The following is a 27,968-nucleotide window of genomic DNA, read 5'->3' on the forward strand; positions in this document are numbered from 1 at the left end:
TTGGCTGAAGCATCAAAGGTTCGCCTATGAGTTCACAGAAGCGAGGGATATTCAGCCAGGGCCGAGTTTATTTTACACTGTCGTCAGCAACTATAGCATGCATCTGCTCTCACTGCTCTTAACCACACACAGACAGACACACACATACATACACACACACACGAGACCACGCCGCTAATACGTACATCTATTACAAATATATACAATAGGAATACATTCTCTAAGATCCCCCATAACTGTTGATGATAAGAGGGTATTATCTGTAATAGTGTGGCGTCCGTCCTTACTGCTTAGAGCGCTAAGTTTCCTGAAGCAGGTATTGTCGGTGAGTAACACGCACACACACACACACACGCACACGCACACACACACACACACACATACACATGCCACCAGCACTCCCTCCACCTGCTAATGAGCATCGATTGTTGATAATTACTGTCGATGCTAATTAGTCTTGTATTTAGCTAATGAGGCAGTGCTGTTACATCTCCCACTACCACCACCACACACACCCGCGTCATATTATCTATATAATTTTATGAGCTCTCCCTACCTCCACACACACACACACACACACACATACTGCAGTACTTACCGTTATTGACATTATTGTTCAATATAAAACACTGGATCTATCATAATAACATAGTTTACATGAACTCAGTATTGTGTTTGTCTATGGTAGCACCTGTACTGTATTGTCGGTTTTAATTAAAGTTAAAGGCAAACTAATTCAGAATATTGTTTAAATGTAGTTACCTTCTGTACCTGTTCTTGTAACTGTACCCGTTGTTGTATTGGTCTTGTGAATTAAATAATGGAATTGTAAACTTATATAGCAGTGTGTATGTAGTGTTATAATAATACAAAAAACATCTGTACCTGTACTTGCATCTGTCCACCTGTACCTGTACTTGTATCAGTCCACCTGTACCTGTACTTGTATCTGTCCACCTGTAACTGTACTTGTATCTGTCCACCTGTACTGTACATGCATCTGTCCACCTGTAACTGTACTTGTATCTGTCCACCTGTACCTGTACTTGTATCTGTCCACCTGTACTGTACATGTATACGTTGCTGTAGTCTTAAAGTTCTTTTTGAATTGACAAAATAACATCAAGGGTGACAAGAGACACCTCTATGGTGACCCGTCCTGTCTTCCTCCTCCTCTGGCGACTCCAGCGCAAGGGGCCGTGGAAGTGGACACCCTCACTGACCCTCGCTGGTGTGTCAGGGTACCACAAGGTGGCAGCACAGTCTGGGCTCTACCCCCTCTTTCTCGCTCTCCTCCTCACCTCTCTTAACCCCCCAACCTCCCCTAACTCCCCCTATCCCCCACCATCCTTAGCCTCCCCAGGTTCCTTCTATACCGCATCGGTTATGTGTTACAGTGGACTCTGTTCTCTTGTGTCTCTCCAGCATGCTGTGGCTCAGCTAGGCCGTAGGGGTAACTCCAACATATAAATGCACTGCGGCTTTTGCAAGAAACTCCAAAAAGCCAAAAGCCCGATATCCTATTTGGTGGTGGTGGTCTTGAAGACTGGTATCCAAAGGGGGCGGAGCTTGAGCCAATGGCCGGGCAGCGCTGAGCCGCCCAGCCAGTGTAGCTGGTGGGGGTCTGCTGCCGTCGACCCAGAGTGTCAGTACTTGTTGAAAGCGCGCAGTGTGCGGACACGCTCACCGCTCGCTCCGCCACCTCTTGACAGCCGCTATTGGAATCCTTGAACCTTCCAAGCCTCTGACTTCTTGGCGTTTAGGAACTTTAGTGCAAGAGAGTGGAACTTGTGTGCTTCTGTTGGTGTAACCAATTCTTCCAACAGCTACGACTATTGTGTGATCGTGTACCTCCCTTATTGCCCTGACATATCCTAAAAGGAAGAAAGAGAAAAAGAGAGAAAAAAGGGATTTCGATGAGTGTTTACCAGACCCCACTTCTGGAATGACATCGCAGAGGATGAGGTTGGTGACGATGAGAGGGAGTGTTGTAGTTCTGCTGGTGCTGACAGTGGTGGCAGGGACCAGGCAGGTCCTAGGACACCCTGAGGACCTAAGGCTGGTGGACAACGGGTATGAGGGGCTCATGGTGGCCATCAGTGATTACGTCCCTCAGGAGCACTGCAACCACGTCATCCACGGACTCAAGGTATAGACAACAACAAAATCGTATGACTTCTTCTTGCTTCTCGCTATAAGGGAAGACTTTCAGTATTCTATCGCCTTTTTCTTTTGTAGAACTGAATACCGTCTGTCTCAACACTACTGACGAAGGAAAATCTCGGTGATTTTATGTTTCTTGCTTATCCCAGAGTCTAAATTATACAGTACTGACGACACGATACATCAGCAATATAACTGACAGAATATCACCACAAAACTATACAGTCTGCCTCTACACTACTGACGAGGGGGGTCATTAGTCTGTCTACCTGAGTGACTTGGTTCATGAGGATGGCAGGTGAGGTTATCCTTCCCTGTAACTCTAGAGGAGATAATTACAAATATATGTCGAGTGTCACACCTACTCTCTCCAATAATGATTAAAATGAATTATTAATCAGTGATAATCCCTTGAATCATAGCACGATTAGCTACGTCATATCTCATAATACATTAAATAAAACAAAAAACATGAAACCGTGTTAATGTAAAATTTATTAAGCTCCAATGATCATGTTGAGATCTATCATAATAATTATAACCAAACATCGTGATTATTAGTTAAGTATCTATTATATATGTTAGTATAGAACCCACGTAGTCACGATGTCTGATTAAAATTTATGTCATGGTTAAATAATGTAGACGATAACTCGAGTGTACGTCTGTCTAGTGAGAGAATTACACTCAGTTCCACTACCACCAGCCTCCGTGACTGTGAAAGCTAGCAGTCAATTGATTCACTGGCTGAAAGGTGACTGTGTACCCGAGTCTCACCGCGTCGATCAGATAGGCACCAGTCAGTCGGTTACGTTCATGATGCACCAGTCAGTTACGTTCATAATTGACCACACAGTTCTCAATTTGCATCAGTCACTTCTTACGCTTACGATGTACCAGTCAGTTTTTGCGTTCTTGATGTACCACTCAGTTGCGTTCACGAGATGCCAGTTATTTCATGATGCACCAGTCGATTAAGGTTGTGAGGGAGGTATTTGTCAGTTACCAGTCAATACGGTTCACCTGTCATTTACCTTTAAGATACGCCAGTCAGTGACGGTCATGATGAACCATTAATAAATTGAGCCACTCACTACCTGGGCTCATTAGACTGTATCGCACTCAGTCACCATACAGTCAGACATCATAGGTTCACCCCCTCAGAATAAAATTTACGTAATATTTTTATTATTATTATTATTTCAATTCTGATAAGTGGAGAGAATGAGCTTGACTGGGGCATTAACAAACTAAAGAAACTTAGTTGTTAATTGAGAACAACTTGGGAATGTTCAAAGTTATTGTTCACTTCAGGAGCTTGTTTGAGAGAACTATTTCTTATCAACTTTGCCATCACGTTCAATTTGGCCCCCAGTTAGTGAGGAAGTGTTGAGTGTAATGTTCAAGTTTATTATATCCTTACCACTGTTCATAATTACGTCGTGCTATAAGTTGTTCAATTATCATGTTTGTTCAGTGTAATAATATCCTTAACATGTGAACATTACGTATATTTATGATGCTGGTCAATAAAGAGTATTATTATGATAGTATTGAGTATAATAGCGAAGAGTATCATATCAATAACAACTAAATATTACACACAGGGGTATTATCATTACTATATGTTACTGAGAGTGTAATATTCAAATCTATCATGCCGGTATTCTCCCCCACATAAACAAACAAGATATAGACTCGTTTATATATGTATCGTAATCTTTCTTGAGGATATTTCGTTGTGTTGTCTAGTTCGTTGAGCCTCTTACCCCCCTGTGAAATTTATCTGCCAATACTAAGAGTTAATCCTTGCTGCTCTCCCTCTGTGTGTGTGTGTGTGTGTGTGTATAAAGTAACAAGATACGAGATGTAAAGGTTGTTTTTAGTAGCTGGGGGAATGTACTTGTGTGATATTGTGTGGGTAGTAAAACTCGTAGTGAATTTACATCAAAGACAACGTTAAAAGGTAGAGAAAGAGAGAGAGAGAGTGAAATATCCCATCAAGTCTGTTCCCCTCTTCTTGTAACATTAACACACACACACACACACTACTCATTTCTTTTTCTCTTGTAGTTTTCTCATAACATTTTTTCCTTACCCCTTCCTCCTCTTTCATTTCTTCCCGTGTCCTTATTTTTCTCTTAGCGTTTTTTTTCCAATATTCTCTCAAACTTGTTTACATTAAGCCTGAAGTGTCGTGTTGTCTGTCTTGGAGGAAGGAGAGAGGAAGGAAGGGGATGTCAACTGCATTACAGGTATCGTCCAGGTGTCATCCAGGTGTTGTGTAGCTCCGTCCAGGTGTTGCCGTCTGTATGTGTGTGTGTGCGGGTGTGTTTTCCCAGTGTTTTAGCTACTTCAGGTAACGTGATGCTTGTATCCTGTGTCACGGAGTCACTGAATGTCAACAGGGTGTCCGTTTCATAGCTTTCAGGGATGATAGAGTGTCCGTTTCAGCTTTCAGAGTCTTTTATAATCCACAGGGTGTCTATTTCAGCTAATAAAGAATATCTTTCAGATGTCATAGTGTTACTTATTGCTGATGGCATGTCTGTTTCAGCTTTCAAGAGTCAGTTTTAGCTGATAGGGGATCTTGACTTCAGTTTCAGCAAGAAGAGCATCTGTTTCAGCGGACCATTCACCTGTTTCATCTTAGGCCATCTACTGGATAGTATATAAACAATGGATTTTCACTATAATAATGTACCAAACATCTTCACTATATCCGGCACTAATTCTTTACTATACGTACATATGCCGTCACTGTGCGTACAAATGACGTCAGGTCATAACCATCTCACCATCCCTCACGTGAGGTCATCACTATTTCCTGTGTGATGTCATTACTGTTTTCGACGACAACAAATGACGTATTTATCTTTACTATCTCTCTCCTTCCCTCCCTCCCCCCTTCTCTTCCTCCCTCTATCTATCTATGTCTTTTCTCTAGATTAACATGCTCGTCAAAAACCCCATAATGTCTGTGACACTATTAGCTAAGAGGTTAAGCCAGTGCCAATTCTGATGCCAAGGAGTAACATAACATTGTGTCAGGACGTTCTCAGATCGACGCGACATCGCCTGTAGATCTGACCTCTATAGACCGTATTCCTCGCTGGATCGTTTGTCTGTCAGATCATTAAGTCTGTGTCTGATTGCAGTCCTTTTTGTTGTCAGTGTAATGCTAGTTCAGGTTCATCGTTAAGTTCTATTTTCTTATTGGCACTCGTTTTATCTTATTGCTAGGCCGACTGTTCAAGTGACAACAGTTTAATGCCATAATTGCTAGTTCTAGTATTATATTAACATTATTATTAGCGTTAGTCAATTCCTTGTTTTAGTTACATTGTTATTAATACGAGTCAGGGTTTTTTCATAGTTTTTTGAGGTCGCATCCCCCTTCCCATCCCCACCTCCCTATCCCCACCTCCCCATCCTTACCTCCCCCACAACCCCATCCCCCACTAAATAAAATTAACCAAAAGTCCCTCTCCCCATTTTTTACAGATGAAATCGGCACCAAATAATCAAGAGAGATAAATAACATGATAAACCTATACATATAAAGACACATAGAGAACTTCAATATATTCTTAAAGTTATTCCAATATGTATCCTCAGATTATACTTGTTCATGTATCCTCACAGTTATGTATTATTATTAGTATTATGACTACTATACATGCGTTGGCTGGTTGATAATATATTACTAATACAAAATCTCTCATTAATAACTATTACAGTAAGCTGAGCAGAATAATGATTAATTAAATGCTTTATGACAATCACTAAGTCATATGATTATCGGATAGACAGACAGACTCAGATGAACTATATACGTGTGGAAAAGCTCTCTACCGTCAATACAACTGACATTACATATCAACTTATTCTCAATATAACACTAAAAGAAAAAAATCCACACCTGCTGTTCCACACATACATTATACATATCAGTCAGTGATACTTTAGCCGTCATAGATCTGGAATAAAAGTCTCTATATATAATAGTCAACGAGTATATTATTCAGTACAGTTGGTGATATTGTTACGGCGGCGGCGACGTCCCTCAGAGCCCTCCTACAGGTAACTAACACCCCCCAGCAGTAGCCAGGAGGAAGGGCGGGGGGAGAGGGAGAGGGTCTTCGATGACTGTTATGAATATCGTGATTTTTTGTTTTTGTTTGGTGGGTGTTAAGTGTTCTCTGCCCACGAAATGAAAATATCAGGGGAACTGTGACAGCGTGGACTCTCTCGCCTAGGGACTGAGTGGACCCGAAACGTTAATTCTTCTCATCTGGGGACTAAATGGACCCCCAAAACGTTAATTCTTCTCACCTGGGGACTAAATAGACCCCAAAACGTTAATACTTCCCACATCCTCTCCTTGTTCAGAACCCTTGCTAGTATTAAAACATTACTAGTTGTAGTATTAAATTATAAGTAATCCTAGTGCCCAAACGTTACTAATTAATTCAATGCTAGTTCTGTCGTTCCATCACCAATTATACCTCACACCTGACCTTATAACTCAGTACTGCTAACTACTTCCGATACCTAGAGTAATTACCTGGGTTGGGATTCACTTCTCGCTAATTATCGATGTTATAGTCGTCATGATGTGAGTCTGACGATAGAACACCTTGACAGAAACCAGTGAGGTAGAATTAGATTATCAATTAGATCTCATTTTAAGGCGAGTTCTGCTTATGTTATTACCCGTAGTTCTGGTTCAGTGCAGGGTTTTTTTTTGCTGCTCATTCGTCATCCACAAGTTCTTGTCAATCTAACTTAACATAAATTAACCTAACCTAAGTTAAAGTAACTTAACAGAGACTAACCTAACCTAACTTAACATAAACTAATCTAACGTAACTTTAACTTAACAAAAATTAACCTAACTCCATATAACTAACATAGAATCACTGCTGTAATAGTATTTTGTCACTATTAGTTTTAGAATCAAAGCTATTAGTAGTGTTAGAATCATGTCTTAAACTAGTGACCCCATTAAGCTCCAAAACCCCTATTAATGTGTGTGTGTGTGTGTCTGTGCGTGTGTGTGCGCGTGTGTGTCTGTGCGTGTGTGTGTGTGTGCGTGTCATTTTTGGGGGTCAAGGGAGGAAGGGCGCCAATAACAGCCAAATATGAAGTCAATAGCTGAAGTCTCCCTGTGAAGTCAATGATAAAGTTGAACAATAAAGTGAGAATGACATCTCTCACTCTGTCTGTCTCTCTGGATTAAAAAAAAGATGATATATCCCTTTCATGTTACGAGACAATACCTCCCCCCTTGAATGTAGAAGACAATTTATATCTGTGAAGTCAATCATTGTCTTCCTTTAAAGCCCAGGGAGTGGATGTTTCCCCTCTAGAAGCCAAAAGAAGTAATTTCTCTCAGTGAAGTCAATAGTCCATGAAAAAGCGAAGACAAAGATAAAAATAATATCCTTTAAGGTCATAGAATTGAAATATCTTCACCAAGTCAAAAGTTAATTACTATCTCCTCCTTACTTCCTCCTTCCCTTCTATCTCCTCCTTATTCCCCTTTCTCTTTCTCTTTCCTCCTCTCTCCTCCCCTACCTTTTCTCCTCCCTCCTTCCCTTCTATCTCCTCCTTATTCCCCTTTCTCTTTCTCTTTCCTCCTCTCTCCTCCCCTACCTTTTCTCCTCCCTCCTCCTCCTCCTCACTCATCCTCCCGTGAAGTCAAAAGATGATGTCTCTGGTATGATGAAGCAAATTAATTACTATTAATGTAAGGAGGAGTGGAGAACGGGGGTACGAGTCCTTCAAGCAAATTAATTAGGTACCGAGTGCTAACATTTCATCATGGTGAGTGTATTATTGTGGGGGGCGGTCACTCAGGGTGGGGGAAGCGATTGGTCGATAGGCGGAGGAAGAGGAAAGTTGGAAGAGAGAGAGAGAGAGAGTACAAGAGGAAAGTTGGAAGAGAGAGAGAGAGAGAGTACAAGAGGAAAGTTGGAAGAGAGAGAGAGAGAGTAGAAGAGGAAAGTTGGAAGAGAGAGAGGAAATTAATCTAGTATGAAAACTGGGTAATATTATTTAATAGAGAGACAATGACAAATAGAGACTAAGGTGAATACAAGCATGTAAGAATCTTCATTATACTAGTGAGAGAGAGAGAGACGTCCAAAGTAGAGAGAGAGAGAGAGAGAGAGACGTCCAAACTAGAGAGTGAGAGAGGAAGGGGGTGCAGCAGTTGACACCTACATTATCATACAAAGGACCGCCAACCCTTTGTATTTAGTGGGAATTTCGGACGCGGGGTTCTGCTGGTGGTGCGGTGGGAGAGAGAGAGAGAGAGAGAGAGAGACCTGATGAAAGAGGGAGTCGAACCAGGGCATGAATTAGAGGTAGTGACACTCGGTTAGTGCTCAGCCAGAACATCACGTCCTAGACCCTTCGAAACGTTTGAGAGTGTTGTAAACTTAAAGGTATATTGAGATAGTGTTGAGATAATGTTATTTTTTTTTATATACGGTCTTCAAGGAGAGTTAGCGTTATGTAGGTCACGAAGGAATGATAAAGATTATTTTTTTGAGTCATTTTGTTCCTGGATGATTTGTATATTAGAGTTATGAAGGTGAATGAAGAGTTATAAAACGAGTTATTTAATTAGAGTCAGTTTTGTAGAGGCTGGCTATAGATTAGTGTAATTAAAGGAGAGTTATATATATTTTTAAGTCAGTATTTGTGGAGTAACTGAGACAAATAAAATGTTGGATGATATATGAAGGTGACGAGCTTTAGATAGAGTGGGGGTGGTGGAGGCGGTGGGAGGAGTGGACGATGAGCAAGTGTGAGTGTCAGGTAAGGTGGGCTGGTGTAGTGTTGATGTGATAGCGCGGTGTACCATAATATTATCACGGGGGACCAGTGTGTTTACCTGTCGCACGCACGGCCATGGGGAGGAGGAGGAGGAGGACTTGAAAGGTTCATTAACTAGGTAGAAGAATGCCTTGGTGGATGTTGCCTCCCGCGGGAAGCAATGGTGTGTAAACGTTGTGCCAAAGAGCGCTTCTCAGGTCCTCCCTCCCTGACGAGCGAGTGAGTCAGCCCCCCTCCTCCCCTCCCTCTCTCTCTCTCTCTCTCTCAGATACACACACAACGAATGGCCCCCCTCGAAGCTCCCAACCATTTTCCTCGCCTAGGTTACATATTTTGACGCGGTTCGAATGCCATAAATTTTGACTCGCCTGTGGGTCGTGATGTATGTGGGCAAGTGAATATCATATAATTCATTGTGTTATATTTTTTTTCCACCCCCAACAGCGTGAAGCTTCGTGGCTGAAAAATATAACCACCAGGGGGACCGTCATCCTCTTTCCCTCTTTTTTTTTCCTTTTTTCCCTCCCTCTCTCTCTCTCTCTCTGGACAAACTCGGTTGCCTATAACAGTTTCGCACAGCCTCGATGATAAAAAAAAAAGATGAAATCCTGTTTGCGGATGAAGCCATAGAGCGTAGTGTAGGTTCCTAGTGGGGAGGACAGGCCATATACAGTCCTTCAGTCAGAGATTGTCTTTAAATGATATAGTTGTTTGAGCAGGAGAAGAAGGAAAGGAGAACTTCAGAGACATAGCACACAAGAAGACTAGGGGGGGGGGTCCACACGCAACGCACGCAACACCTTATAATTTATCGTAGTGAGCGTAGTGGGATGTTGGAGAGCGGACGGTATTAACCTCATTATCTCGATAAATCGTTATTCACGTCTTCGTTATGAGTTATTGTACTCGTAAAAGATGATGAGATTAAAAGAATATGATGTATAACGCAGAGAAGAGGAGGGGGAAGGAGAAGGAGGTATTGAAGGAAGAAAGGAATATGGAACACTATTGGCAGAGGACAGAAGAGAAGGAGGAGGAAGGAGGGGAATGTGTAACCCGACAATAGGATGATTAACCTTTGCGTCACACTTTTCACTTTATTTTGCGAAACTTGAGAAATAAAAAAAAATATTCAGTAAAATAAAGCGAAAATACCCATTGCAGAGGAGAAAACAATTAATCTTATTGTATATTGTAATGACACGCACACACACGCACACACACACACACACACATATCGCCACGCGTGCCTACTGTATGTATATCGAATTTTTGGTCTCAGGTTTTGCTTGTGAGAAACTTAAGGCATAAATTTGGTGGATGGGCAGGAAGAGTGCCCATGGGTGAGGGAGGACGAGGGGGCGGAGAACACACTGGGAGTCCGGCTAATGTCTCCAAGGGCCCCGCGGAGACTCTTGACGAGAGGGAAGACACCTGAAGAAGTATACAGTGCGGAGAATGTTAAGGCCACCGGAAGTCGACGATCGCGCCGGGTGGAATGTAATAATAATAATTAACGGTTTATTGAAAAAGTTCTGAAGCCCAAAGGCTGAAAATATACATTGGACAAAAATGACTTTTTACATAGAAAGACATGGGGTGTGTGGGTTGCTTAACAAAAGCTTTCATTACTGAAAGAAGAAGTGGCATGAATTGAACATACAAATTATTATAGTTTACAGTTGATGGCCCGGGCCTGGGCTGGTCATTGAGACATCGGTGGTGTAGTGTTCACGTGGTGTAGTCCTCGTCCTTGGGTGTTGATATGAAGGACCTCACGTGGTCATGGGGACTTCTGCGTGTGTGTGTGTATACTAACAGTATATACGTCAATATGTATTATAGCTGTGTGATCATGTTTCTATATGTATTGGCGTCAGTGCAATATATATACATAAATACGTAGATACTGTAAGTCTATATATGAGCCATCTGTGTATATCTTTAACCCGTTCCATTTTACAGCATATGTGCGTGTGTGTGTGTGTGTGTACATATAAAACACCAAACTACCCGACATGTAAAATAAGACACAGTAGCTTGGAGGAAGGGAACATGTCCAGGGCTCCATTAAACATCAAAGGCCATCGGTAAATCAAAGCTTAGTTACATCGGGTTGAAATTTTCACAAGCGGAAGTCCTTAACTATCTCTGAGACCAATACCAATTTTCAACAACTATTAATATTCCTATTTGTGTGTGTGTGTGTGTCCAGTTAACAGATAAAAATATGTTTAGGTGATTTTTTTTTCGTTCAATAGTAGTTTAATTAACCTGACGTCATACCTGGATTAATAGCACAGTACTTATAATAGTTTAAGTATAGGTGGGTAAGGAGGTAGAATTTTAGCTTCTACTACTACTAATACCACTAATTCTACTACTACCACATAGTGTCACCCTCTTACTTATCGACACACACACACACACGCACACTCACACACACACGCACACTCACACACATGAATCTCAATTACCACTGAGACTCTTCCATAAAATACCCTCACTATCTCATCCCTAGTTAAAGGAAGGGAAAAAACTCTCCTCCTAATCAAGTTTAAAATCATAAAAAAAAAATCCGTCTCATTTTTCTTTCTCGGTAAAAGATAAAATACATTAGAGTGATATAACAATTACGATGCCATACGGACCGCCATCGTTGTTGTTGTTACTTAAATAGTGTTGTTGGCCGCTTTTTCAAGTCTTCAAATTTAGGGCTAAAGATCTTACGTTACTTGGAAAAAATCTTACCTTACTTGGAAAAAATCTTACCTTACTTAAAATCTTACGTTACTTGGAAAAAATCTTACGTTACTTGGAAAAAATCACGTCACTTGGAACAAATCTAACAAGTCTAACTTAGGAATGTTTGAGGGTGCGGTCGGGGCTGGGCGGGTATGTGGTGGGTGGAGTGGGGTGCATTACTTGGTGAACGTACAGTATATTTACGAGGGTACCTTCCTTGCTTGGGGCTCTGGGATAGTCAAAGATTTTCAGCAAATTGGGGGAGTTGCACAAGGGACTCACAAATTAGGGAGTCCTTTTTGGCCACGTCGATTCCAAGTTGGGAGAGAAATTGAGCAAAAGAAAGAGAGAGAGAGAGTGGGGGTTTAAGCTTGAGCGAAATTCAGCAAAAGAGAGAGAGAGAGAGAGAGAGACAGAGAAAGACAGAGAGATGGAGAGAGAAAGATAAGACAGAATGAGAGAGAGAAACTGAAAAAAGAGAAAGACTGAAGGAAAGAGAGAGAGAGGGAGATATTTTTAATTACCTCTCTCACCTCTCCCAATATTGTAATCCTCGGTGGGAAGATGCTTGCTTAAAATATACCCCACAAGAGTGAGCCAGACTCAGGGAATGAATAATGTTATTAATCCAGTTATTATACGTATTCTCATTGTGATCATAAATACATTTTTTTAAATTTTCGAATTATTATTATTATTATTATTATTTTTATCATTATTGCTAAATTATATATTCCTCACGTTCCTATCCCTCACCTCCTCCCATCCACCCCTTACTCCCCTATCCTCCCCCCTATCCTATAGCCTTAACTCTCATCACCTCACATATCCTGGACGATATAGAGGCTCCTCGTCGACCTCTTCTCTCCCACCAATGCTAAAACTCCCTGAGATCATCACACTACCACCAGGTGATTATATTAATAGTGTGGTCGTGACACAGGGCTGACCAGGTAGTAGGAAGGGGGGGGGGGTGTTGAATAGAGGAGGTGTGGTGGGAAAGAGAGGAAGAGGAGGTGGAGGACTTGGTAGATAAGTGGGGGAGAGAGAGAGACAGAAAAAGAGAGTGGGAGGGAAGGAGGATTCAGTTCAGGTGTAGAGGAGACATACCTGGGTAGATTATCACCTTAGCATGTCCCCTTTTTTTAACCCTTTGGGACATCCTTTACCCTACTGACCTCCCGAGCCCTAAAGGCAAGCCGTATGAGACAGGGGTAAAAGGGAGGGAAGGGGAGGGTGTTGACGGTCAGTGGGAGGGAGGGAGAGAGAGAGGGGAGGTATCTTGGCATAGTTTCACACGGTTGGGCCGACACACTCAGTGGCCAGGCTGAGAGATACAAGATGTTATTTTTTTGTGTGGTTCATGCCTGCGTGTTAGACCCTGGTGTGTTGATATTATCTGTTCTTGTCACGTTAAGTATTATTTATCCCCGTCTCGCTGATGACTGGATATGTGCGGCTGATGTGATGTGGTGGTATTTGTGTTATTGGAGTTTCAGAGGGAAGATAAAAACAAAGGCATCATTTTACGGTATCTTTTGCGATAAGCCAAAGCAAAGGAAAAGTTTTAATGTTTCTTTAAGAAGACTAAACAACTCCTGTTTATCTTGTGTTATCGGTCTCTCTCTCTCTCTCTCTCTCTCCCTCCCTCCCTCCCTCCCTCCCTCCCTCTGCTTATCATCACTGAGCTGCAACTACAGAGCGGCGTCGTAAAGATTGTAAGTTGAATTGCAGTTTTGAATACATCACATGGAGGGAAATGGCAGCGTTGTATCTTGTAATAGAGTTACGTGTCAGTCTCGACAGCTTTTCATGACAGCTTCTCTCTCACCACTGTGCATGTTGTAAAATCTTTGCCGCTCAAATTTGAATTTTGGGTTTTGTTTTTATAAAAGAATATAAAATGTGTTGCCATCATCGTATATAAAGAAAATGTCACCTGAGGATGCCTCGATCACCTGCAAACACACACACACACACACACACATTCTCTCTCTCTCTCTCTCTCACGTCACAGCCAAGGAAAATCTTTCATCGCCTTCCCTAATTAATACTCCCCTGCCGTCGTCCACCCCTGACCCCGTCCGCCTCACTCATACCACCCACCTAACCCACCACAAGCCCACCCAACCTCTTCCGCCCACCCCTGAGGGTCTTCCAGCCAATCCTAGCCGCCCATCCTGAACCGTCATTTAGCCCACCCCTTGCCGCCCACTCAATTCATTCAGTCCAACCCACTTCACTCCACTCCTGTCACCCACTCAGTTCATACAGCCCATCCACCTCAACCCACCCTTGCAACCCACTCAGGTCATCCAGCTCACCCACCTCAATCCACCCTATCCAACGACCCAACACACCCTCATCTTTCATAACCCACCAAAAGAACCCACCGCAACCTACCACCCACCACCACAACCCACCACCCACCACTACAACCACCACAACCCACTACCCACCACCACCACCACAACCCACTAACCACCACCACAACCCACTAACCACCACCACCACCACAACCCACCACCACAACCCACCACCCACCGCCGTTTTCGTCACTTCCCAGCAATTACAAAGACGTTGCCTTCAGCGTTTCCGACATCTGGTTGTGACATTGTCGGAAATTCCATATTGGTATACAGTGTTCTCCACCTACCCGTAAGAATCTTCCTTTCTCGCTTCGTCCCTTCTTCCTTCCTTCCATCCTTTCCTCTCTCTTTCCTTCCTTCCTTCCTTTCTTCCCTCTTCTCTAACCTTCTCTCCTTCCGTTCTTCCCCCTCTCTTTCCTTCCCTCCATCCTTCCCTCTCACCTTCCTTCCCGCCTACACTATCTTCCTCTTCTACCTCCTCCTCCACATCCTCCTCACACACTGACCCTCTCCTCTCCCTTCATCTACCTCCTCTTCCACCACCTCCTCACACGCTCACCCTCTCCTCTCCCTTCATCTACCTCCTCTTCTACCACCACCTCACACACTCACCCTCTCCTCTCCCTTCATCTACCTCCTCTTCTACCACCTCCTCACACACTCACCCTCTCCTCTTCCCTTCCTCCAATCATCACACAAATTCTCTATCATTCACCTCCCTGTTTCATGGTTCATATATAAATGACTTTGGTGGGGGTGGGGGGGGGTGAGGGTGTTACCTGAGCTCTTGTTTACACCATCGTTGGGTTAGGTGAGGTGTGTGTGTGTGGGTGGATGAGGACTCTCTCTCTCTCTCTCTCTCTCTCTCTCTCATTTACCTGTGTGAGAGGAGGGTATGGGTGAGTCTCCCCCCACCCTGGATCAATCACAGCACCCGTGACAACCAGCCCCAGGTAATTACACTACAGGTGAAAGCAAATCATTGTTCACAGTTGAAGTTGTGTGTGTGTGTGTGTGTCACTCCGGACGAAATGAGATAGGGAAGGGGAATGAGACGAAAGTGTAAGGGAGAGATGAAAGGAGAAAGAAAGACAGAGAGAAGGAAGGAGGGAGAGAGATAAATTGATTTGAGAATTAGGGAGGTAGGGAATGAGAGAAAATGAGAAATAGAGAGGCATAAACTGGGAGGAGGAAGAGAGAAACTGGTTCGAGAGCCAGAGAGAGAGAGAATGAAAGAGATAGATAGATAGAGAAAGAGAGACAGAGAAAGTATCGTCTTATATAAATCATTAACGGCTATAATAGGGACGTCGTAATAGCGATCAGCACCTGGAAAAATTACCTTTGGTCTCCCCTTTAAAGATAACGACGCCGGGTCTTAGATAATAGCCGCCTGGATGTCTCAATTCCAATCATCATTTTTTTACACAGGATAGAGGAAGGAAACATCTAATCTCTCCTCCAAAACAAAATATATAATTCATTACTCCTATATAATCCTAAATTATATATCTATAGGTAAAATATCACACACAAATGTTATTTTTTTTATATACGGGTTATATATATATTTTTTTATTGAGTACATTAATTAAAGACCTCAGGTAAGTACAGGTAACAAGACCCTTGGTAATAATGGAGGGGAAAAAATGACAATCTTATATTCGTTATTGAGGATGACTGACGGCCCCGACGCTGAATTGTTGTGTCCACTAACTGCGATCTTTTGTGAACCGAAATTACGATCTCTGCCTCTCTCTCTCTCTCTCTCTGTTCGACCTACCGTGCTTTATGTTCCCAATTTGTGATCTCACTTTGTCCAGAACTTGTCGTGTTGTGTTTGTTGATGTTTGGGTGAGGTTTTTGTTATGTGTTTGTTTTTGTTTGTATTTTTGTTTTTATGTTTTTGTTTACATACGTCAAGGGATGTTGTTTTGGGGGTTTCTTTTCATTTTAGGTTTGATCTCTCTCTCTCTCTCTCTCTCACTGTTTATCTATCTATCTATCTATCTATCTATCTATTTCGCCTCCATCCATCTGTCTCTCTCTCTCTCTCTCACTGTTTATCTATCTATCTATCTCGCCTCCATCCATCTCTCTCTCTCTCTCTCACTGTTTATCTATCTCTATCATCTATCTCGCTTCCATCCATCTGTCTCTCTCTCTCACTGTTTATTCATCAATCTATCTATCTCGCCCATCCATCTGTCTCTCTCTCTCTCTCTCTCTCTCTCTCTCTCTCTCTCTCTCTCTCTCTCTCTCTCTCTCTCTCTCTCTCTCTCTCTCTCTCTCTCTCTCTAAAAGAATCAATCCCTCATAAGTAAAATACAAACATTACCTTCCACAACATCCAATACCTTAATACACCCTAGAAACTTTGAACTTAATTAACCTGACAGGTAAAAATCGCTCTCTCCTCTTCCTACTCCTCCTCTAGTATAATAATCCTTCAGTAAAATTAAAACAATAACTCGCTGTTTAAATTCAAAGAACGTTCACAACATAACAAATCCCCAAAACTTGAAGAAAAAAGTAGAAAGTTATTATAGTAATTATAGAGGTGAAAACCGTGAAACAATTCCCCATAAAAATAAAATACTTCTTGCTCTACAGTTAACTACGTCGCCTCTACAGTTAACTACATCGCTTCTACAGTTAACTAGACATCGCCTCTACAGTCAACTAGACATAGCCTCTACAGTCAACTAGACCTCGCTTCTACAGTCAACTAAATATCGCCTCTACAGTTAACTACATCGCTTCTACAGTCAACTAGATACCGCCTCTACAGTTAACTACAGAAGCAAGAGGAACCATTAAGCGCTTCCCCAATCTTAGAAAATAAATATTCCTCACTTATTCTACAGTCTACTACAGAGTGACCACAAAATCCGCCAGAAGTTAAAAAAAATCTTGTCTTTCTCACTTCCCTACAGATAATCTCCCTCACTCCCCTATAGATAATCTCCCTCACTCACCTATAGATAATCTCCCTCACTCCCCTATAGATAATCTCCCTCACTCACCTATAGATAATCTCCCTCGCTCCCCTATAGATAATCTCCCTCACTCACCTATAGATAATCTCCCTCACTCCCCTAGAGATAATCTCCCTCACTCACCTGTAGATAATCTCCCTCACTCCCCTATAGATAATCTACCTCACTCACCTATAGATAATCTACCTCACTCACCTACAAACTCCCTCACTCCCCTATAAATAATCTCCCTCACTCCCCTACAATCTCCCTCACTTCCCTACAAACTCCCTCACTCCCCTACAATCTCCCTCACTTCCTATAGATAATCTCCTCACTTACCTACAGATAATCTCCCTCATTCCCCAATAAATAATCTCCCTCACTCCCTCCAGATCTCCCTCACTTCCCAAACTCCCTCACTCCTTATAAATAATCTCCCTCACTCCCCTATAAATAATCTTCCTCACTTACCTACACATAATCTCCCTCACTCCCCTACAATCTCCCTCACTACCCTATAAATAATCTCCCTCACTCCCCTACAAACTCCCTCACTCCCTTATAAATAATCTCCCTCACTCCCCTACAATCTCCCTCACTTACCTACACATAATCTCCCTCACCACTGAGACCCCTGAATGTTGCAAGTATTATGTACAAACTTTGCAACATTCGCCACACTGCTAAGGGCTACTTGTCTCCCAGCTTGGTGCGTCTCTAAGCTAATTCCCAAACTACTTATCAGCCCAATTTCGTACGTTCGTTAGGGAGGGGGTAGGGGGGGGGAGGGGTAGGGTGCAAGAGGAAGAGATGGAGGAGGGAGATTAAGTGGTGGAGTAGATGGGGGAGGGATTGTTGGAGGAAGATCGGTCAGTTTTCTTTCAAGTTTATTTTTTTTTACGGAAAGAATAATTTATAATCTTGTTGTTCGTGTTGGTTTGTCTTATGTCCTTTCATTTTTTTATTCTCTCTCTCTCTCTCTCTCTCTCTCTCTCTCTCTCTTCTTGCAGCCGTTGTCACCACCTCCCCATGACTTACGGTACTTAAAACACACACACACACACACACAGAGCTAGGGAGAATGGTAGTGAGGTTTAAGGATTGAAGGATGAGGGGAGAGATGAGGGGTGAGAGGTAAGGGGTCGAGGGGAGAGGAGATGTGAGGGGAGAGATGGGGCGTGGGGAGACTTATAGAGCATAACTTGCGTCGTGTGATTAGACTCAGGCCCACAGCTTGGTGTAGAGGAGGAGGAGGAGGAGGAAGGAAGATACGATTAGGGAGAGATAGATGGAGGAGAGGAAGAGGAAAGGAGAGGGAACCTTAAGACAGAGGAACAGAGAAGAGAAGAGGAGGAAAGTAAATATGTGTTTTTTTTCATTAGAAGGAAGGAGGTAAAGCAAAATCTGATAAAGTTAGAACCAAACAAAATAAAGAACTAAGAAGGATTGAGGAAACGATTCTTGTCAATAGGAAAGAGAATAAGAGACAAAAGGTGAGGACGGAAACAATAACCTAACCTAACCCAACAAGACCAAAGGAAATATTCTCAAAAAAAAAATCGTCAATGAAATTTCTCTCGTAAATGAAGACACGAGACAGCATTTCATTATCTTATTTAACCTTTAACACAAAGTAAAAAAAAAAAAGATGGCTATGAATTTACACAAAGACTCTACCTGGACTAAATGAACGTATCTAGTTAAGGTCGAATGTAAAGTTTAATTAATTCAGATTATTCAGCTTAGGTTCAGTCTTAGAACTTGGAACACCCGACAAGAAGCAAATAGAAAAAATAAAATAAAATAAACAGGAATAAGCCAACAGAAGGAGAGGAACGAAGGGATGGATGATGAACATGATGATGACGGATGATAATTACGGCACGGGGATGATGGATGACTTAAGAGAAATGGTAATAATGAGGTGAGGAAGGAAGAGGGGGGAGAGACAGAGAGAAAGGGAAGGGGGGGGGGCAGTGATGTGGCGAGTGAGAGAGACAGGCAAAAGAGAAAAATAATCCTTCGCGTGAGAGAAGAATAAGAAGAGAAGGAGAGGAGGAAGAAGAGGACAAAGGATAATTAATGATAAGCAAATCAAGACATGAAAACACAGAATAAAAAATTGTAGAGGCGAATAAAGAAAAAGAAGAAGAAACACGAGCATAAGGCGATAAGAAGCGATGAGAGTAACTGAGGCAAAATAGAATAACAATTTACCTAAAGCATAGCAAAGAGATTCAAAGAAGCTGGGAAGATCTTTGAGAAGGTGTAAGAGGAGAGAATAAAAAGATAAAAAGCTGAATGGATGAGATCAGAATGAGGAGGAAGGAGGAAGAGAAGAGAGGAAAATATAACGAATCTACTACGGTTATTAAGGTCAGACGAGAATTATCTGGTAACCGGCTAAATAGATTATCCGGTTAAGTAGTCAAGAGAAACTATAGGAAAATAACACAATGAGGTTTATACAGGAAAGAGAGAAAGAGAGACGGAAAATTTCTTATGGAAGACAGACAAAGGAGACGGTAAACTACATATAAAAGACAGAGAAAGGGATGATAAAGACACGAGACAGTATGCATAACTAATTAAACCCCACAGGTAAGACAGACCAGGTGAGATATAGTATCACCTTTCTACGGCACCTCAGTCACCCAGTTAACCCAGTCGTTTGTCCTGACCTCTTTAAAATGGAAATAAATCTTGGAATATTTTAAAAAGGAGAGACTTTCTTTTTCTTTTCTCTGACGCGTGGAAAGTGAGTCTATCTAATGAAAGTAAATTAGTGTTTTTTTTTTCTATTCAAGTTTTAAAAGGACAAGGAAAAGACACATTTAACATGAAAACGATTACCAGTATTGTGATTAGGGTTGGGATTGGTTAGGTTAGGTTTGTTTTGGTTAGGTTAGGTTTGGTTAGGTTTGTTTTGGTTAGGTTTGGTTTGGTTAGGTTTGTTTTGGTTAGGTTAGAAGTTTTTCATATTATAAAATAAAAAATCCTCAAAATGAGATGCCAAAAATAATGAAAAAAAAACTTATGTCATTTATCCTGTTTTAGGTAACGTTGATAAATGATAGAATTATAGTCGAAAAAATAAATTAATATAGTTATTTTTAAAAGCAAACAGTAATATAGCTGTGAATTATATATAAAAAACATTAAAAATATCTTTCTTCTTTCCTCATAGAAGTCAAACAACACGAGACTCAAGAATTTCAAATGTGCGTAGTTAAAAATTTTCCCCCTTCCTTAATTGGAGATGTATGAACGCATTTAATTGGCTCACTTAAATGGTACAAAGATCACTACCCTAAAAAAAAGCCATCATCGAAATTGCTTTTTTTTTATCAAGATTCTTCCTATGTAACTTGATTCTTTCTCTTAACACAATTACTTACGAAAGGGAGAGGGAAAAAAGGGAAAAAAAGGAAAAAATCACATTAGCATAGGGAAGAAACTCTGAATCCGGAGTAACACGACACCAACGATATATTTTTTTTTTACTTTTTTTTACACATGTGACCTGACCCATAGCTAGGTAATGGTTATATGGTTACGGGGGAAAAGTTGGTTAATGTGATGCTACCGCCGCCACGTTCTTTCTTTATCCAATGGGCGTGGCGGGGCTTTAAGGCGTGTGGTGGTGGAGGTGGAAGGGTGCCGGCCTACGGGTAACATAAGAACCATATATATTCTTTTTCCTTCTTTTCTTTTAACTTGAAATTTTCATCGGAATTCTTTGGATCTTTTTGTTGTAGTTAAGGATTTTTTTTGGGGTAATTTGAAAAAAAAATTCTTTTACCTATAAAGCTTAATTCTTGTTTGTGGAAGGTGAGGAAGCCTTGTACTTTCTTTTCTAGGAGCCTCGTGGAAACCTCCTAGAGTGAACATACTACAATAGGTGAGGATTCTTCTCTCCCATAGTAAGAGTTAGGAATTTACCCCCTTAACTATGTGGTAACTAGGAGTCTCCCCACCTCCCTGCCTCTTGGAGTCTTCTTGGAAGCTTCCTGGGAAACACATGTCGTCATTAAGACTCGGTAAAAAGAACAACTTCTCGCCATTTAGTTTAATAACAGATGGCGGCATAAACACCCTTTAAGGCCGCTATTATTTACTAGCGATAATTAAAGGTCTGACCAATTGGTGGGAGGACCGTGTGGGCAGTTCCTCTCCCTCCCTCCCTCCCTCTATCCTTCTCTCCCTCCCTCTCTTTGTCTGTCCCTCATTCTGTTCCTTCCTCATTCCCTCCCTCCCTCCCTCCCTCTATCCTTCTCTCCCTCCCTCTCTTTGTCTGTCCCTCATTCTGTTCCTTCCTCATTCCCTCCCTCCCTCCTCTTTAAGTCTCCCACACTCGATATTTTTTGACCCAAGAGAAAAAAGTTTATCACGATCGTCAACAACAAAGACAAAAAAAAGTTTACGTAAAAAATTATTCTAAAATATACATGACTATACCTGTATACATGCGGGTATACAGTTATGATGTTTGTTGTAAGTGGAAAGGGTGAACAGATCTGGGGGCGATAACCGACCATCTGAGGAAGGTTAATAATATGGCTTTGTATTGAGAAAGTTTGTAGTGTACAGTATCGGTTGAGAGACCAGGGCCGGGGGAGATGTTACCAGATAACCTCGTCCTTTTTTCCACCTTTTTTCCCTCGGGTTGTTTATGGTGTATAATTAACAGGGGGGAGCTAATATATATTTTTGAATGGTAAGGGGAAGAAATATCGTTACCCTGCCGAGAAAAAGTTTTAGTAATATTATATTTTAAGGAAAAAGTAGAATTACTTCTTAACGAAGGAAAGGCTGAAAGAAAACCTTTTACCTGGGAGGCTTGAGAAGGTTAATCCAACTGGAAAATGCTTAGCAAGCACAAGGAGCCCACGGGAATTATTAAAAGACAGACCTGATAACTTATCTATATATCCTAACGGGTTAAAAATTCACTACAAAATAGTTTCTAACTCACTCGGTTATAAAAAACTAAACATGATGGAAACTCAAATAAAAGCCAGATGACCTATAACGGAAAGGTCAGTCAGGTGGAACATTTCCTCTACAAAAGGCACCAGAAATAACTGAGAGCTGAGGGAGGTAAAGTTTCACGGAGGGTAAAGCGGTCAAGTGAGGCTGTCGACGCTGAGAGAGAGATATCTGAAGGGAGATATCAGGCGTGCGTGTGTGTTGGTTATCATGTGGTTAATGTGATATGATTCTCGGCTGATAACTGGCTATCATTTCCACTTGTTGGTTGTGATGCGTCCCGACATGGTCTAAATGGCACTTAACTGACGTGTATAATTGTGTGGTGATGTGAACCCTGTAGTGTAATTTTCCCCGAGTGTGGAATCGTAATGGCGTATATAATTACAAGGTATTACGGTGAAATTTTTATACTGTATATGTGTTATATATATATGTGTACATACTCTACATTAAGTTCAGTATATGTTTCTCTCTTTCTCTCTTCCCTCTCTCTCTCTTTCTTTTTCTCTCTTTTACTCTCTCTCTCCCTCTCTCACCTTCCTTAATTTTCCTTACTTGAAACCAAACTTTGAACACCCGTGAGTAAATACTGAATTACAAAAGACAAATTGTTTCAGAATAATACATTATGTTTATACGAGTCGGTGGACAAATCCTGACTTACACCTGGTAGACAACAATACCCTTCAACACTTTTGTCTCCGTGTTCGTCGAGTCCAACACCTGGCTTTACTAACTGACCGGGCGGCTAGGTACCTGTATATTTTTCCCGTTTGAGGAGGTCTTTATTTCTTCATTTTATACACTACCTGGGGTTATACACAAGACCATCACTAACATAAATAAGATTGTTTTTTGTTTAATTCTTGTTATCGTATTTTATATGTTTATTAGTGTTAAGGTGTTTCAAATGGATGAAATTCTTACCTGTTTAAGTTTATGTAAAAGTTATTTGTGAAAAGTATGATCATGTATTGTTTGGGGATAGTTTTAATGTTGTTTGGAAAGTTTGGGTGTCCGTACGTGGTGGGGGAAGGAATGTAGGTAAAGTAGAGAGAGAGAGAGAAAGAGAGAGAGAGAGATTTAGCTATATGTAAAGTTCCGCTCTCCTATTAAGTGAAAGGAGAAATTATTTAATGGGGATAAAATATTAAATAAAACGTTAACATGTCATTACTATTACAAAATTAAAGTTAACTAAGCAATTATTTATTATACATTACTGTACCGTTCACTATACATTTATTTATTTATTGTTTACTTTCATCTCATTAATCTCCGTAAAGGGATTAATGACCTCATTCATTGGCAGTAATTATCAATTTACAACAGTCGTATATAACTCGTAGCTACTCTGGTAAACACACACACACACGATGTTGCTTTCTCCTACATCCTCCTTCTGTTTCCTCTCATCTTTATCTATCTATCATTCATCTTACTATTCTCTTATTTTTGACATTCATTTTTCTCTCTCTCAGGCTTCCTTCATTTGTTTCTTACTTCTCTATCTGATTCTTCCTTTCATCGTCTCATATTTCTCTATCTCATTCTTATCTTTACTTTTTAATACGTATTTATTCCTCTCTTCCTATCTACCTCCTCACGGTTCTATGCTGCAGTATGCTGGAGGTACATACAAGTAGCGACTACCTCACTTGCATGACATTCAACCGGGCATAGAGAAATTTTCAACAGATGTTTCAGTGTCGCTTCAGAATATCTAACGTTTAAAGGTGATGGTCAATGGTTGAGGCGTGTGGGAGACGCCTATAACACGCTCTTACTTGTGTTGACTCGGGGTCCCCATGGGGTTATTATATTCTGGCCTATTACTTGTTTATTGTTGCTGTTACTATAGAGGATGTATAGATTCTGGGAAAAAAATATTGATTTTTAAATTCTAGATTGTTTCGTTCTGGAAGCATCACATAACACAAGTATATTATGTGTGTGAACGTAATCCATCATTCACGACCATATACACGTCTTTATATCCCAAGTAAATAGCTTTTCAAATTTGGAATATACACACACACACACACACACACACACATACATACACACACACCTCCTAACATTCACTATTAATATTCGTTGCTGTTAGAAGGTGGTACAAGAAACATGTATCGACGGTCTCTGAGTGTCATTGTCGTTACGTGACGTAGATACAGATCTTGGCCCTCTCAACACCACATTTAGGTCTCGGGGGAACAGAAACAACAGCCCCTCCAACACCTTCTTCCCTTTAGGCCGAAATCGTCAGCAGAAAAAAAAAATCCTGATCGAGGTTGCCAGCCGTCTCCTAGCTGCAGCGGATAGTGGTGGAACCTAGGCTATTCGCCCCTCTCATGAATGCTAAGTGGATGGAGGAATTGTATGTCTATCTCGGGTCTGACTACTTAGGCGCACCTCGTAATTGGTGGCCTCCAGTTGTCATCTAGGGCGGTGTAGCTGCTGGAGGAGGGACCCGCCCTTTGTAGCACAAGTGTGGAGACGTGTTGTGTTGTAGTAGTGAGTATGGTGCTGGTGTTGGTATAGTATTAGGGAGTTCACAGTGTGTGTGTGTGTCTGTGTGTTTCGTCGGTTCATCGTGATGTGGTATATAATGGAAGTCGATGTTATAGCATAGTTTTAGGACCATCACTCTATACGTGAGAGGAGAGAGAGACATAGGAGGAAGAGGAACGTTTATTTACTCTCAGGACGTAAGTAAATGGTAACAATGCAGTGACTGGCTTGGTATAGATGATATGGACTGGGTTTCACCGTTTAATGAGTGAGTAAATGATGGTGTATCTTTTGAGGTAGCGGAGTGATCGATGTTATTGTGGTATTAGAACACTCACAGCGCTTTTGTATTGGTGTCTAGGGTGTATTGAAGGGTAGGGTGGGGGCGATGGACGGGAAGATCGCGTTTATCACCTCCATAGCTGTTGGTGTATAGGTGTGTGTGTAATATGTTCATTCTATTGTGATTTTACTACTGTTTTGGTCTACTCAGGGGAGGAGAACGCGTTTATTTACAAAGGTTTGATTCATAGTTGTAAAATATATATCTCCCAGTATGGTAATGCATCTGAGAATTAGTTGTATATATCCGAGGAATTTTCGCAATATATTTGTTTTATTTACGTCCGCATACAAGTTTATTATTATTATTATTATTATTATTATTATTATTATTATTATTATTATTATTATTATAGTAGTTGTAGTGATAGTAATAGTAGCAGTGGTAGTAGTAATAGAAGTAATTGTGGTATCATTATTATTATCATAAATACGAGTGCAGTGTGTCGCTCTTTTCGCTCTATTCATTAAAGACTTTTACTAACACCGACGCCCGTCCGGGAAAAAAAAAAAAAACCTCCCGATCTCTTTAATGTTCCGTAAAATACTTAGCTTTAGGAATTTGTTCAACGTTCCCTGTATTTCATAATCCGTTTTGCATCATTCTGAATATATGTTAATCCGACACATCAAAGAGGGGAGCGCGGGCGGGGAATTTTAAATGACTTGAAACCGTCCCTAAATATGTTTTCGTCACATACTTACACGATTCAGTATGACACCATCACAACCACTAACAAATATACGTGTTGACTATTTTTCGGGGTAAATGCTTCGTTTGACACGTGATATCTCTAAGCTTGGGTGATATATTCCTAACTGGGAAAAAAAAATGAGGGAAATTAGCATGTGTGATATTCCTGGGATGTGAAAAGTATTCTTGGTAAATTGTGGGAATATTAGGGGGGAGGGGGGTGTAGGGAGGGGGGGGTAGGTAATGTTGTTTGTGAATATCATGCGTTCATCAGCCGAGTTGTGGATGTTGTTTTATAGTTATTATTACCATTCGTTAGTTCGTGTTGTTTCTAAATGAAAATATAGTTTTTGTGGTGGACAGAGTTCAGTTGGATCTATTGTCATCTATATTTGATTATCTATTTCAATATTTTTTTTTATGTTTTTTTTTTCATTTTCATTCATGTGTTTGGATTCGTTTGACTGTTTTTGTTTGGTGGCTTATTTGTTTGTTTCGTAAATATATTAATGAACAAAAATTAAGGCAAATACGTGAGAGAGAGAGAGAGATCCAAAACAGGACTCGAGGATCTGCTGAGGAAGGGGGTGGGGGAGAGTGGGAGAAGGAGGAAGGAAGAAGGGGAATAGGAGGAGGAGGTAAGGAAGATGATCCCTTAATCACCGCCAGGTAAGTACTACACAGGGAGGTAACGGCACCTGATAGTGACGGCCAGGTAACACTAGTTCTGGACTCCAATTTGTGGTTGAGTTACCGACCGTAGTATAAACCCAGGCGGTGTGAGGCGGGCAGGTGGTGGTTACCTCCCTGACACTCTACGCTTACACCCGCGACCCCTCCACGCCCACGCTCACGACCCTTCCACGCCCACACTCACGATCCCCTCCATGTCCACGCTCACGATCCTTCCACCTCCACAGACCGGCAACCCCTCCACGCCCACACTCACGACTTCTCCAGGCCCACACTTAAACCCCTCCACGCCCACACTCACGACTTCTCCAGGCCCACACTTAAACCCCTCCACGCCCACACTCACGACTTCTCCAGGCCCACACTTAAGACCCCTCAACGCCCACAGTTACTACCCCAGGCCCACACTAACTACCCTCAACGCCCAAAGTAACACTATACATCAACCTTCAACCAACACCCACAGCTTCTGCAGGATGTTGGTTCTCACAAAGTATCATACTTTACCTTGTTGTTTGGTGTGACTCATTAAGGTACCATGATAGAGTGCGTTGTGGATAGTTTGTTTATGATCTGATATGGAAACTTTGTATTTAGAAACAACTACACAAATACCGGGTGTATTGATGTCTTAATTATCAATACGTAAACAGAGGCGGTGCTTATGTGGCTCTTGGTGAGATTATCATCGTGTCTGAAGAAGTAATGGAGGAATATTTAATAGATTATATATATATATATATATACATACACAAAAGGTTTCCTTCATTATTTTAGGAACCAATACTGTATATATTATATGGCCGTAGAAATAACTTGGTGGATCAGAGGTAAATAAATTAAGTCGTGTGTACCTAAAGGTGTAGGTTCAAGAGATCAACAAGGTAATATTTAAGTATATGACGTAATGACTGTGAAACTAACCAGGTTCTTTTTCTTGTTACAGAGTGTCTTGACGGAGTTCTCTGGTGTGCTGTGGGCGGCCACGAACGGTCGGGCGTCTCTCAGAACGGTGACGGTGGCACTGCCTCGCACTTGGAGAACAGACGCCCTAACCTGTTCCCTCCTCACGCCTCTTACTGCCGCCACCACGCCCACAGACGCCCACATCCGTATCACGTCGGCGCACCCGGTGTTTGGATCACGCCCCTGGGCTCAGCAAAGCCAAGGATGCGGACGGCAGGGAGATTACATCCAGATGGGCGGTGACCTCCTAAGGGCCACCACTAATGACAGCTACGTGCACGCTGCCCGCCTCCTGCTGGTTGAATGGGTCAAGTTTCGGTGGGGAGTGTTTGAGGAGCGTGGTTACCCGGACGACCCACTCTACCCACCCACCTTCCGCGACCCCAAGACCAATGCACCACGACCCAACACCTGTAACACCCACAAAATCAGTCCTGCACCCTTCTGCAGCACTGCCGCCCACACTCCTGAAGCACCCACCAAGCACAACGCTCAGTGTAATGGCCGCCCCGCCTGGGATATCATACTTCAGTCACAAGATTTTATCGAAGGAAGGTGAGTCCCCTAATCCCTGTTAAAGTCTCAATAATGCAAAATCGTGAGTTACGACCATTGATTTTTGTTTGGGATTCAGACCCGATGACACTTTATTTATGCATTTCCAAT

At 41.7% G+C, this 27,968-nt stretch overlaps 1 protein-coding gene across 1 annotated transcript in view; it reads left to right on the top strand.

Moving 5' to 3' along the window:
• The first annotated feature begins 1,620 nt into the window (after window positions 1-1,620).
• The window catches only part of LOC121877264 (calcium-activated chloride channel regulator 1-like), a 29,869-nt gene continuing 3,521 nt past the window's right edge, over window positions 1,621-27,968 (top strand). Inside the window, exons 1-2 of the mRNA XM_042382925.1 lie at window positions 1,621-2,149; window positions 27,283-27,857. Of these exons, the coding sequence (XP_042238859.1) occupies window positions 1,946-2,149; window positions 27,283-27,857 (779 nt within the window). The 5' untranslated portion in view covers window positions 1,621-1,945. The remainder of the gene's footprint in view (window positions 2,150-27,282; window positions 27,858-27,968) is intronic.

The sequence above is a fragment of the Homarus americanus genome, unplaced genomic scaffold (assembly GCF_018991925.1).
Source record: "Homarus americanus isolate GMGI-L3 unplaced genomic scaffold, GMGI_Hamer_2.0 scaffold367, whole genome shotgun sequence".
Lineage (NCBI taxonomy): Eukaryota > Metazoa > Arthropoda > Malacostraca > Decapoda > Nephropidae > Homarus > Homarus americanus.